The sequence below is a fragment of the Bos mutus genome, chromosome 2 (assembly GCF_027580195.1).
Source record: "Bos mutus isolate GX-2022 chromosome 2, NWIPB_WYAK_1.1, whole genome shotgun sequence".
In the NCBI taxonomy this organism is placed as follows: Eukaryota; Metazoa; Chordata; class Mammalia; order Artiodactyla; family Bovidae; genus Bos; species Bos mutus.
The window spans coordinates 41,234,434-41,248,038 of NC_091618.1; the positions used below are offsets into that span (position 1 = coordinate 41,234,434).

The window sequence follows — 13,605 nt, forward strand, 5'->3', positions numbered from 1 at the left end:
AGTTTTATTGGTGTTGGTGGTTTAGTTGCCAAGTCGTGTTCAACTCTTGCGACCCCATGGACTGCAGCCCGCCAGGCTTCTCTGTCCATGGAATTCTCCAGGAAAGAATACTGCAGTGGATTGCCATTTCCTTCTCCAGGGAATCTTCCCCACCCAGGGATCGAGCCTGGGTCTCCTGCATTACAGGCAGATTCTTTACCACCTGAGCCACCAGGCAAGCTGGTAGAAAAGCATAATCACACTGGCAAGATCCTTTTCCCCTTAAGATCTAGTAATGCTAAAGAAAAACCTACAGATATTGTATATATACAATATGGATGTATCTCAATGAAGAAAGTTGAAGGCCTGCAGATACAGTTTAAAAGAAACAGGAGTCTGTTATGTATTTAAATCACCAGGCAGTTTTTTTAAAACTGGATTAAAGTTAATGAAATCTCATTCTCTGTAACGCCTCTGAAAGAAAATTGTATTTTGTGTGTGATTATTTAGGTTAATCCCATTCAAAAGCTGAGATAATCTATTAGAACTTCTTTTTAACTACCCAGTTAGAATATGACATTGACAACACTACTTTGAAACACACAGAAGACTCAATTCATATTCATCTGTTCCAATTTTTAAAAAGTAAATAATAAGATAGCATTTTATGTTTGCCACATTCATCCTTGCAGTATTTTAAGCTGCTGACATGAGACACAATCATAAAAAATAAATGGGACACGATTGAAGGCAGAAAAGGGTATATATATTGTGCTAAATTATGTAATATAAATTAAGATGAAGCTCTTCCACAACAAAGGGACAAAGGGCATTAAAAAAAAAACAAACACCCTAACACTAATTTTAAATGAATATTAAAAGTCCTGAAAAATAAGGCTATAGCAAAATAGATGAAGGTTCATTTTTTCCACCAGTTAGGAAAGCTATGTACACCAAGTGCCGAATGTATTTTCAACTGAAGCACTGACTCTTCAACCAGCCCTTAACAGAAACACCTTTAGTTTACTTCATTACCTCATAATCTGTTAGAGAATCGAGTCTTCATTCTATCCGAATACGGTACACCAGAAAACAAACTTCTCAAATCATATGTTCTGATAGGTCTACACGGCTTTCTCTGTTGCCTTCTAGGGTGTTTTTTATTACCATTCTTCTTACTTCGTGCAACGCTGGAAGAGGTCTGCACACGTTGCCTAGAAGAGCTTGCTATAGCTCGTGACTGCTCTTCAGCTCCTGCTGACAGAACTGAGGTGTTTGAGAGCATATTAGCTGGTTTCTTCGCCTTCTTTAACCTACTAACATTAGGTTTTTTCTTCTTAATATGCATCCTAACAAAAGTGCTCCTGGACTGATATTTGTGACGCAAAAAAACAGAGTATTTTGGAATATACTTTTTAATTATATCACTTAGTTTGCTCTGAATCCAAGTCGACCGTTTTTCTGAAGCAATTCTGATATTTTGCTGGGGAATAACTGATCTACAACCTTTTTTGGGAAAATCTGGCTTATTATTAGTTGATACCTTCCTTCTCTGATTTTTGCTTTTACTTTTCAAAAACTTTTTTCTAAATGATTTTGATGAGGTTTTGGCAACATCACGACTTGAAAAAGTTGACTGGAAATTACTTTCCCTCGAAATTTCACTAGAACTAAAAATCTTGGATTTTTCTGGAAACACAGAAGATTCACTGGCCTCCTGACCTGACTTTAGTTCATGTCCTACTGACACTGTCATAAAAGGTACTGAAGCAGAGCTTTGTACATAAGGATCATTATCTTCTGCATTAGAATTTAAGTGGCTAACATGCATTTCAACACAATTATTCCTGTCAGACCCTGGTACTTCTATGTTCAGAGGAGGATCAATTACAATGTGCTTATTCAATGGGTCATAACAATTAAAGGAAGTCTGGTTAAATTTGTACTGTATGTTAATATCCCAATTATTTCTACTACAGTGCCTCCTTTTAGAGACGCGGTTGGATTCACCTTTCTTCAACTTAATATTTGAAGAAAGAATATAAATTAAGGTATTTGCTTGCAAAGGCTTCAAAACGCCAATACATGATTCAGGAAATTCTTTTTTTTTAACTTTCTCTCTTGTTTTCCAGTTGTTTTGTAAAAGTAAATACTTCCTTACTGGAGAGTCTTTCTCTTGTCCACTAATTCTTTTTGTCCCTCGTTGACTTGTGAGATTGGTTTGAGTTCCATGCCTATCTTTTATAGCCTGGTCTTGAGAGGCCACTTGCCATGTTTGTTCATGATTCCTTTCTGTTGAAGGATGATGGTTAGGTTTATCTAAAGCCACTGAAAAGTCATCAATATGTGAAGTACCACCCTCATTATCATCACAATCTGAGAGAATTTGAATTGATGTGGTGTCCTGATTGAGGTCAGTCCAGGTCATCTTTTTTTCTTCATTCAAAAATTTTTTTTTCCTTTTTCTTATCTCACAGTCGCTAACAAAGTAACAGTAGAAATGATCTTTCTTAAATTCCTTCACAAGAGCACTCATTTGCACATCATCTTCTTTCATTATCTGAGACCGCGTTTTCCCCACAAATGAAGGAGGGACGGGAGGCAAGTGTTCAGGATGTAGTTCATGAAGATCATCTTCTATGACCTCCTTTGCTTTTTCCAAGTTCCTTATAGAATCAACCACAGGAACAGAGTCGGAATGGGAATTATTATGATTTGTTTCTTTCTGGTCAAAAGACATCTTCTTAAATAGGTTGATCTTATTAACAGCTTCTTGAGGCCGGTCATTGCCAGACTGGAGAGAAGGATCACGTTGAAACTTCACCCCAGAACCACAAGGTTCACAGTTCATACTTTCTGGATCAGTATGTTTTAACTTCAAAAGGTTTTCTTGATCAGGCATTTGATGGATCACCAATCCAGGAGATGCATTACAATCCATCGCAGAAACACCAGATTCACAGTTCTTATCTTTTAGGCCAATATTTTCTACATCTTCCCAAAGGCTGACTCCTTTGTCAACCTTCTGCTGTTGCCGAGTTACTGGCTGAGAAGTCTCCTCCCATTCAAAGTTTCTTTTAGGACCACTAGATTGACAGCTCTTGTCTTTGGGGTCACTATATTTTGCCTTTTTTTTTTCAGATTCTTGCGACTGGTAAGTCATGGACTGATGAGAGGAATCAATTTGAAAACTCAGTTCAGAAACATAAGGCTCAGAGCTTGTCTCTTCCAGAATAATATAGTCTTGCTTCTGCTTTACTACTTTGAAGACCTTTTTGGAATGGTTTGTCACTGACTGAGGAGAGGCTTCACAAACATATCTTAGTTCAGAATCACAAGAGTCACAGTTCTCATCTAGGTCAAAACTTTCTGCATTTATACAGCTGATTTCTTTGACAGTCCTTTGAGGCGAATCAATCACTGGCTGAAAAGGGACATCAGAATCTGAAATCATTTCACAGTCATTATCACTTGCCGTCAGGTCCATAAACAGCATCTTATCTGTTTCTCTGTCTGACTCTTCAAGTTCGTTTATCACTATTTGAAGAGGAACATCAGAACCACACATTATTTCAGAATCCCTAGGTTCACTAACCTCTTCCATGCCAAGATACTTTTCCATCTGAAGATTTATCTCTTTGCAAACCACCTGAGGTTGGTCAACTCCTAACTGAAGATGAACACCAGAATCACATTTTATTTCAGAAACACTAAGTTCACAGTTCTTATTTTCTAGGTCATTCTGATCCTCCTCTTGCAAGTTTATTTCTTTGACAGCCACAGCAGAATGACCAGCTACAAAGTCAACATCAGAATCATAACTTACTTCAAAATCACCTAGTTTGTATCTCTTATCTTCCAGGTAAATATGGTCTTCCTCCCAAAGACCTATTTCTTTAACAGCTTTTCTTTGAAGCTGGCCAGTCACTGACTGAAGAGGATATTCAGAAACAAAATTTATCTTAGGACCACAAGGATCATTGCTTTTGTCTTCCAAACTGGTTTGTTGCTCTTCCAAATCATGGTGTGGCTCAACCACTGACTGGAGAGGGGTATTTGCAACAAAAATGATTTCAGAATCATTAGGTTCATAGCTCTTAGCACTCAGACGAACAGGTCCCTCCCTCAGAAGATTCATTTCTGTAACAGCCTCTTGAACTTCATTAGCCACAGATTGAAGAGGTCCATCAGAAACAAAGTCTATTTTTGAATCACTAGGTTTGACAACCTTATCTTCCAAGTCAACATGCTCCTTCAGAAGGTTTACCTCCTTAACAACTTCAGTTTGGCCAGCCACTGACTGAAAACAGACATCAGAGTCAGATACAATTTCAAAATGCTTAGGTTCATCTCTCTTATCTTCCATGTCAACTTCATCCCTCCAAGGGCTTATTTCTTTAACAGTTTGTCTAAGCTGGTTGGCCACTGATTGAAAGGGGTCATTAGAATTAAAATTTATTTCAGAACCACAAGATTGATTGTGCTTATCTCCTAGTTCAGTATGCTTTTGCTCCAAAATAGTTATCTGAGGATGATCAACTACTGACTGATCCGTGAGATCAGAATTCAAACTCATTGCAAAACCACTATCTTGCCTGTTCTTATCTTTCAAGTACACATGATTTTCATACTTGAGGTTTATTCGTTTAACAGCCACTTTAGGTTGACTGGACACAGATGGAAGAGAAACATCAGAATTATATATTAATTCAGAATCATTAGGTTCATCAACCTTATTCTTCAGGCTCATATCCTCTTCTTTCTGCACTTTTGTTTCTTCAACCACTTCCTGAAATTGTTCGGTCAATGGCTGAAGAGGGTCAGCAGAATCAAAATCCATTTTACCGTAACTAGATTCATTGTTTGTATCTTCCAAATGAACATGTTTTTCCTTCAAAAGGCCTAGTTGAGGTTGGTCAATGACTAAATGAAGAAGGTTATTAGTATTCAATTTTTTTTCAAAGCCTCTGGGTCCAGTACTTTCATCTTTTGGGTCAACATGGTCGTCCTTCAAAACAGTTGTCTGAGGTTTTTCATTCATTGACTGAAGAGGGACATCAGAGTCCAAAATTATTTCAGAACTACTATATTTATCACTCTTGTTCTCTAGAACAACATGTTCTTCTTTCTGAACACTTACTTCTTTATCAGTTATTTGAGGTTCCGTCATTGAATAATCAGAATCTAAACTTATTTCAGAACCACTATATTCAGCACTTTGACCTTTTAACTTAGCATGCTTTTCTTTTTGAAGCCCTAGTTCTTTCACAATCAGTTCCGGTTTGTGAGTCACTGACTGAACAGGGGTATCAGTATCCAAACTTGTTTCAGAAACTTTTAACTTATTACTCTTATCTGTTAAATTTACATGTTCTTCTTTTTGGTTTATTTCTTTAATAGCTATGGAAAGATGACCAGTCACTAAATGAAAAGGAATACCAGATTTCAAACTGTTTTCAGAAACAACAGGTACATTATCCTTATTTTCTAAGTGTATATCCTCCCCTTTCTGAAGGTTTCTTTCTTTAATAGGATCTTCAGAATGTCCAGTCATTGAACGAAAAATATCATAATCAAACATTTCAGAATCACTAGATTCATTTCCCTTATTTTCTAAGTGTAGCCACTCTTCATTTTGAGGATTTAGGTTTTTAACAGCTTCTTCTGGCTGCTTAATCACTGAGTGAAAAGGGATATAAGAAGTCAAACTTATTTCAGAACTGGTGGGTGCATCATCTTTCTCTCCTAAGTGTGTACACACTTCTTTCTGAATGAATGTTTCTTTCACCGCTACTTCAGGTTGATAAGTCCCTGAATGAAGAGGCACACCAGAATCAAAAGTTATTTCAGAAACACGAGATTCATTACTCTTATTTTCCAGATCAATAGGATCCTCCTCATAAACAGTTACTTGAGATTGGTCAACTACTGGGTGAAGAGGACTATCAGAATAAAAAGTTATTTCAGAACTAATTGATTCAAAGCTCTCATCTTCCAAGTTAACATGCTTCTTATTTATTTCTTCAACATCCATCTCAGGATACTCAGAAACTGACATAAAAGAAGAATCGGAGTCAAAAGTGGACTTACAACTGGAACATCCATAGCTCTTAACTTCCATGTCAACATTTAATGCTTTCAGATTTATTTCACCACGAGAGCCCATAGGGTGAGAATCAAAACTGAGATCAGAAATGCTAGACTTAATACTCTTGTTCTCCAGGTCAATAGCTACTTCCTGAGCATTTACCTCTTTAACTGCAACTTGGGATTGGGCAGGCACCAACTGAGGATCTGTTTTCATCAAATGAAACTTTATCTCAGGACCATGAAATTCACAGTTCATATCCACAAGGTCATTCTTTTCTTTCCAAAGATTGATATTTTCAACATCCTTCTGAGGTCCATCAGACAAGGTCTCAAGAGAGACATCACAATCAAGATATGCTTTAGCACTACTGGGTTTATAATGACTATCTTTTAGAGAGACAGGCCTATCCTCCAGGTTTCTTTCACTGACAGCCATGTGAGGATGGTCGAAGAATGACTGAAGAGAAACATCACAATCAAAACTTGTTTCAGAACAACTCGATCCATAGTTCTTATCAACTAAGCTAATGTGAACCTTCTTCTGAAGTTCTGTTTCTGTGACAGTCACTGGGAATCGGCCAGGCATTGACTGAAGTGAGAAAACAGAATCAGCACTTATTTCAGAGCTACTAGATCCATAGTTCATATCAACCAAGCCAACGAGCACCCCCTTAGGAAGGTTTACTTCTTTCTCAGGCTGTTGGCGGCAGTCATCAGTTGACTGAAGTGAAGCATCACAATCAAAATTCATCTCAGAATCGCTGGATTCATAGCTTTCATCAACCAGCCTAATATGCATTACCTTATGAACACTTTCATCTTTCACTTGAGTTTTGCTGGTAGTCACCTGAAAGGAGTCATCACAATCAGAGCTTCTTTCAGAAATATAAGATGTATTATTCTTATATTGCAAATCAGTATGTACTTCCTTTGAAAGGTTTATTTCTTCAACAGTCACTTTGGATTGGTCCATCAGTGAATAAAAAGAGGAACTGCCATCAAAACTTACTGCAGAATCTCTTGATTCACAGTTCTTATCTTCTTGGTCAGTTTGCTCCCCCTTGCCAAGGTCTGGTTCAGCCTCTTCACAGTGATCAGATGCTGACTGAGGAGAGCCACCAGCAAACTTCATTTCAGAACTCACTTCGATCTTCTGTTCCCAAAAGGCTGACTTGTTAAAAACCAAATGCTTTCCTTCCTGGTTATGATCCATATTAGGAAAGAATTTCTCATGGTGCTTTGGAATGTCATCTTCAAAGATTCCTTTATTAGAAGGCATGTCAGTTTTACTCAGGTTGACTACTGGATTCACTGCAAATTTAGAAAGAGATTCCAATTTTAAAGAGTTTTCAGTACTCACAAATTCATGGACTTTAAAGTCAGTTGACAAAGCTTTAGTCTGAGAATTTACATCTTCCCGTAAGGTCAACTTATCTGAGTTTACACATAAAGACTTTCTGTTTAACTCTTTAGGTTTCTGATATGGAACTGAAGAAGTTTCTGGATGGGATGGTAGCATAGGGTTTCTAGAGCCCTTGTTTAGCTGTTTAAGGTATTTGTCAGCTTTGTTTGGGTCACATTTGTTAACTAAATCCAAATGGACTCCAAGTGACAAACCAGAAGTAGTGTCAGTTGTAACTGGTCTTTCATGAGAACTTTCAGGTGAACAACTAACAGGAGCATTAGAAATCACTGACGAACATATTACACTTTGTCTATTATTTGTACTGTGACTAATACCAACTGGATTAAACTCTTTCACACTGCTCCCAATTTTATGAATGAACTCCAAGGGATGCTGTTGTCCTTTTTCCAGTTTTTGAATAACTGATGGTCGATCTGAAACACTATGCATATATTCCTGAGGCCTAGAATACACCTTTTCAATGGGTTCAGATGCCTTGGTAGATATCTCTTCTCTGACTCCAGCAGCATCCTCAGTCTTTATTTCAGGACTAAAATCATCATTAGGAACCACTTCTGAAGGTGACACAGTAGTCATATGAAGTCTCTCATTTTGCATTGATCTAAAAAATAAGGGGGAAAATTCCATTAAAATATTTTGACATCCATTTAAGATTTTTCAATGCATAATAAATTCTATGTTCTTTCTATCCTGGGCCAGATTCCTACAACAGAGAGTTTCAAAATAAATTAATTTTGTAACATTTGGCTAAGGACAGAAAGGAAGGTAGAATCATAAAATCAAACAAGTTGAAAATCCCAAAGGATTCTATGAAACCAGCATCACCCTGATGCTATACCAAACAAAGATATCACACACACAAAAAAATTACAGGTCAGTATCACTTATATTGATACATAGACATAAAAATGCTCAACAAAATATTAGCAAATCAAATCCAACAATTCATTAATGGATCACACACCATGATCAAGTGGGATTTACCCCAAGGATGTAAGGATTTTTTAATATCTGCAGAATCAATCACTGTGGTATACCACATCAACAAACTGAAGAATAAAAACCATATGATGATCTCAGTAGATGCAGAAAAAGCTTTTGACAAAATTCAACATCTATTTATGATTTCAAAAAAACTCTCCAGCAAGAGGGCATAAAGGGAAGATATCTCAACAAAATAGGCTATTTATGACAAATCCACAGCTAACATCATACTCAACAGTGAAAAGTCTAAAGCATTTCCTCTAAGACAAGAAAAGGATGAACAAGACAAGGATTCCCACTCTCACCATTTTTATTGAACAGTTTTAGAAGTCTTAGTCACAGAATCTAGAGAAGAAAAAGAAACAAAAGGAATCCAAAATGCAAAGGAAGAAGTAAAACTGTCATTGTTTGCAGATGACATAATACTATACATAGAAAATCTTAAAGATACCACCAAAAAAAATTAGCACTCATCAATGAATTGATAAAGTTGCAGGATACAAATTAGTATACAGAAATCTACTACATACACTAACAACAAACTATCAGAGAAATTAAAGTAACAATCCCATCTACCACCACATCAAAAAAGAATTAAATACCTAGGAATACACCTACCTAAGAAAACAAAAGATCTGTACTCAGAAAACTATAAGACACTGATGAAAGAAACTGACAGAGGTACAAACAGATGGAAAGATACACTGCGTTCCTGGAAGAATCAATGTTAAAATGAACATACTACCAAGGCAATCTACAGAGTCACTGTAATCCTTATCTAAACACTAAAGGTTTTCTTCACAGAACTAGAACAAATAATTTTAAAAGTTGTATGGAAACACAGAAGACTCTCAACAGCCAGAACAATCTTGAGAAAGAACAGAGCTAGAGGAATCATGCTTCCTGACTTCAGGCTACAGTAATCTATACAGTATTGTTCTGGCACAAAAATAGATACATAGATCAATGAAACAGAACAGTGTTCAGAAACAAACCTACACACTTATGCTCAATCTATGACAAGTGGAAGTCACCCAGTTGTGTCTGACTCTTTGGGACCCCATGGACTGTAGCCGGCCAGGTTCCTCTGTCCATGGAATTCTCCAGGCAAGAATATTGGAGTGGGTTGCCATTCCCTTCTCCAGGGGATCTTCCCAACACAGGGATCGAACCTGGGTCTTCTGCACTGCAGGCAGATTCTTTACCATCTGAGCCACCAGGGAAGCCCAAATCTATGACATAGGAGGCAAGACAGTCTCTTTAATAACTGATGCTTGGAAAACTGAATAGCTAGCTACATGAAAAAGAATGAAATTAAAACTTTCTCTTAACACCATATACGAAAATATACTCAAAATGGATTAAAACCCTAAATGTAAGACCAGATACTATAAAACTCCTAGAGGAAAACATAGGCAAAACACTGACATAAATCACAGCAATATTTTTTTGGATCCATCTCATAGAGCAATGGAAATAAAAGCAAAAATTAATGAACAGGACCTAATTAAACTTTAAAACTTTTGCACAACAAAGGACATCATCAACAAAATAAAAAGACATCAAGCATACTCAAATTTAGAAAACATCCTACAAAATAACCGGCCAGTCAGTACTCTTCTAAAAAGTGTCAAGGTCTTAAAAGCAGAGACAGACTAAGGAGCAACTCAAGATTATGGGAAAGTACAGAAATGTGACAATTCAATGCACTGAGTGGTCCTGGATGGAATGTTGGTCCCCAAAACAGGACATTAGTAAACACAACTGACAAAATCTGAATGAGTTCTATAAATAGTGTGGTATCATGGTGATTTCATGGATTTGATCACTATACTGTGGTTATTTTATTTTTCTTGCTTATTTTTGGCTGCACTGGGTCTTCCTGGCTAGTGTGCAGCCTTTCTCTAGTTTCAGGGAACAGGCTACTCCTTGAGGGGCACGGGCTTCTCACTGCGCTGGCTTGTCTTGTGGTAGAGCACAGACTCTAGACCCGCGGGCTTCAGTAGTTGCGGCTCACAGGCTCTAGTTGTGGCACACAGGATTAGTTGCTCCATGGCATGCGGAATCTTCCCAGACCAAGGATCAAACCCGTAACCCTTGCACTGGCAAGCAGATTCCTATCCACTATCACTAGGGAAGTCCACTGTGGTTATTTTAGACTTAACATTTGGGGAAGCTAGGTGAACATTACACAAGAAAAATCCCTTGTACCAGTTCGCAACTAAATTTTTTAAGTCTGAAATTATTCTAAAATGAAAAGTTAAAAAATAAAAACTATTTTAATGTCCATAAACTTTAGCCCAAAAGTTCACAGTCTAGAAGTCTACCCCACAGAAAGAGCTGGATGTACAAATATGTTTGTTGAAGCATTTTTTATATACACTATAAACTGGTAATTTATACTGACCTCAAGATAGGTTAATTCCATCTTTCCACCAGCTAAGAAAACAAATATTTTTTCCTAACTTTTCCCCATCATAACTTTTTCGTCATTTGCTAAGTTTTAGGTTGGTGACTTGCAAAGTGTGCAAGAAGTTTACCCTTTATTCTGCTGCTAGGACTAAAGTCAACTAATACTGTACAGGTGTGCTAATGATCTATGTTGCTTTACCTTAACAGCTGTAGCAGCAAACTCATCCAAGTACATAATCTGATTTTCTACCAAAGTTCTTCTTCAACATAGGACATTAACTTTTTAAAATGTTATCAAAAGATTTTTTATTAAAACAATCAAAATATATTAATAAAAGAGTAAGCTATCAAGATACTGACAAATTATAAAAATAATCAATTCCGTTTTACAGAGTAGCACAGAGTTAGCCAATAGTTCCATTAATGTGGAATAAATTTTTACCTTGACTATCCTTACTTAGCTACTATCACCAACTTTTGGTTACTAATCTTGTTAAAGTTATGTTTGTTCCCACCTTTTTACCCTGCTTAATCCTGTGGCATCCTTGATGATACATATTTACTGGCCTGACTTTTCTTTAGAAAAAGCATAGTATAGTCCATATCTTTTAGAGTGAGATTTTTTTTACTTAACTTAGGAAAAATGTTTAAACAACTGCAAGGATAAGTTACTAGATAAAGGTTCACGTTATATTCCCTGATTCAAAGATTCACTTTAGGAAATATTAGGATGTTAACACAAACATCCACTGTAATATATAACTACGTACTAATATTCCCTAGAGAGGGGCATGGCACCCCTCACCAGTATTCTTGCCTGGAGAATCCCACGGACAGAGGAGGCTGGTGGGGCTATAGTCCACAGGGTCGCGCAGAGTTGGACACAAATGAAGCAACTTGGCACACATGAATATACTAATATTATTTCACTCAGTTACTCTACCTGCTTTCCTGATAACGACACGGGTGGTGCTGCAGTACATCCTGCAAGAAACGTTCCATCAAACTAGCAGCACCCATCCATTGTCTTTTCTGTGTGATCAAGGATCTGTGATAGTCACTGGATAGATGCTGGGAAATAAAAAGAAAATGAATGTTTCTAAATATTCTAATGGGTAAACATACTAACGGGTAATACTCATTAGCAGTGAGAGCATCACAATTTGGATTCATCATACTCCTGGTAAAAGTATAAATTGATATACCCTTTATATAAAGCAATTCTAAAATACTCATCTGAAAACCATTTAAGGGGAGCGCAAATCAATGCAGAATATTAGAGGACATGCAGCTCACTTCTCCCCATGAACATATCAAAAATACATCTACATGTGAAACAATTCTTCCTGAAAACCAACTGGAAATGAGTAAAAGGACTCCTGCACAACCATAGCTGTAAGAAAGATACACAGGAAGGGTAGGAAGGGTACAAAGGGAAGAAAAACAAGCAAGTGGTTTGTACCTGTGCTTAGGGGAGGGGATTCAAAGGCAAAGGGAGACCAGTCTCTCGGGAGGGTAAATGACCCATACAACCATTCTGTTTTTCACTTTCAGTACAGTATTCAATAAATTACATGTTACCCAATCATTATAAAACAGGCTTTGCATTAAATGATTTTGCTCAACTGTAGACTGATGTAAGTATTCCAAGTACTTTTAGGGTAGGCTAGGTAAGCTGTGATATTCAGTAGGTTGAGTGAAGTCACTCAGTCGTGTCCAACTCTTTGCGACCCCATAGACTGTAGCCTACCAGGCTCCTCTGTCCATGGGATTTTCCAGGCAATAGTACTGGAGTGGATTGCCATTTCCTTCTCCAGGGGATCTTCCCAACCCAGGGCTCGAACCTGGGTCTCCCGCATTGTAGACAGACGCTTTACCGTCTGAGCCACCAGGGAATTCAGTAAGTTAGGTGCATTAAAGGCATTATCAACTTAAGAGACTTTCAAATTATTATCAGAAATGTAATCCCACCCTTCTGCCTCAGGGTCTCTATCCTTGCTATCCTGTCCCTCTAACCTATAAATTCTGCCCCCCAAGATATAAGCAAGCCTGATCCCCACATTTCATTCAAATCTCAGCTCAAATGTCATTTCTGTAACCTCACCTGGCCACTCAATCTAAAACCGCACCTTCTTCCCTATTTTATTTTCCTCATATCATTTATCACAGTCTGACACACCATGTACTAAATTTATGTGACTACTTATTTTCTGTCTTAGTGCATCAAACTGTAAGCTTCATGAATAAAAGAAACTGCTTTTGTTCACAGCCATATCCCTACAAGCCACATCTCCTCATTAGTAGATTCTCAATATGGTCTGTTAAATGAATTTGATTGTGTAAAAGAAGCGAAAGTTATGAGTAGGTCCTTTGTGGTATAACCATAGTAATAGGATCTTCTCACCTGCTCCAGGTTATTATAGAATACACAACAAAAACTGCAATATCCTGATCTGTTCTGCATGTTGAAAAACCAAAGTCAGATGGCTATTGTCCTTGAATACTCAAACTGTAAGAAAAGAAAAATGACAAAAACACAATAATTCCTTACTACCATGAAGAAGATAGCCATGATAACACCATAGAAGAGAACTTCATTCTTGAGTCCTACTCACTAGTATTTCTAATAATTATGAGAATAGAAAGGGCTACCATGTGCTACCAAACCAATCAGTGAGCCTGCAATTAACTGAGACCTTTCTTCTTTTTTTAAA

At 37.3% G+C, this 13,605-nt stretch overlaps 1 protein-coding gene across 1 annotated transcript; it reads right to left on the reverse strand.

Annotated features, from left to right (window-relative positions):
- Nucleotides 1-760: 760 nt before the first annotated feature.
- Nucleotides 761-13,355, reverse strand: ZDBF2 (zinc finger DBF-type containing 2). The gene is made up of 5 exons (XM_005904755.2): nucleotides 13,296-13,355; nucleotides 11,835-11,962; nucleotides 5,453-8,096; nucleotides 5,016-5,320; nucleotides 761-4,898 (listed from the first exon to the last, which is right to left on the reverse strand). The coding sequence occupies exons 1-5, from the start codon at nucleotides 13,353-13,355 to the stop codon at nucleotides 1,016-1,018; spliced, it is 7,020 nt and encodes a 2,339-aa protein (XP_005904817.2). The 3' UTR covers nucleotides 761-1,015.
- Between the last annotated feature and the right edge of the window lie 250 nt (nucleotides 13,356-13,605).

Excerpts from the sequence above, each read along its gene's own strand:
- ZDBF2 (XM_005904755.2), bottom strand. The coding sequence starts at position 13,355 with ATGCAGAACAGATCAGGATATTGCAGTTTTTGTTGTGTATTCTATAAT. Across the intron at positions 5,321-5,452 it reads ACTTAGAAAATAAGGATAAT|TTAAAAGTTTCTGAAACAAG; the intron begins GTACCTGTTGTT and ends AAGAGTAATAAG. Across the intron at positions 4,899-5,015 it reads GTCCCTCTTCAGTCAATGAA|TGACCAACCTCAACTAGGCC; the intron begins TGAAAAACCTCA and ends TCATTTAGTCAT.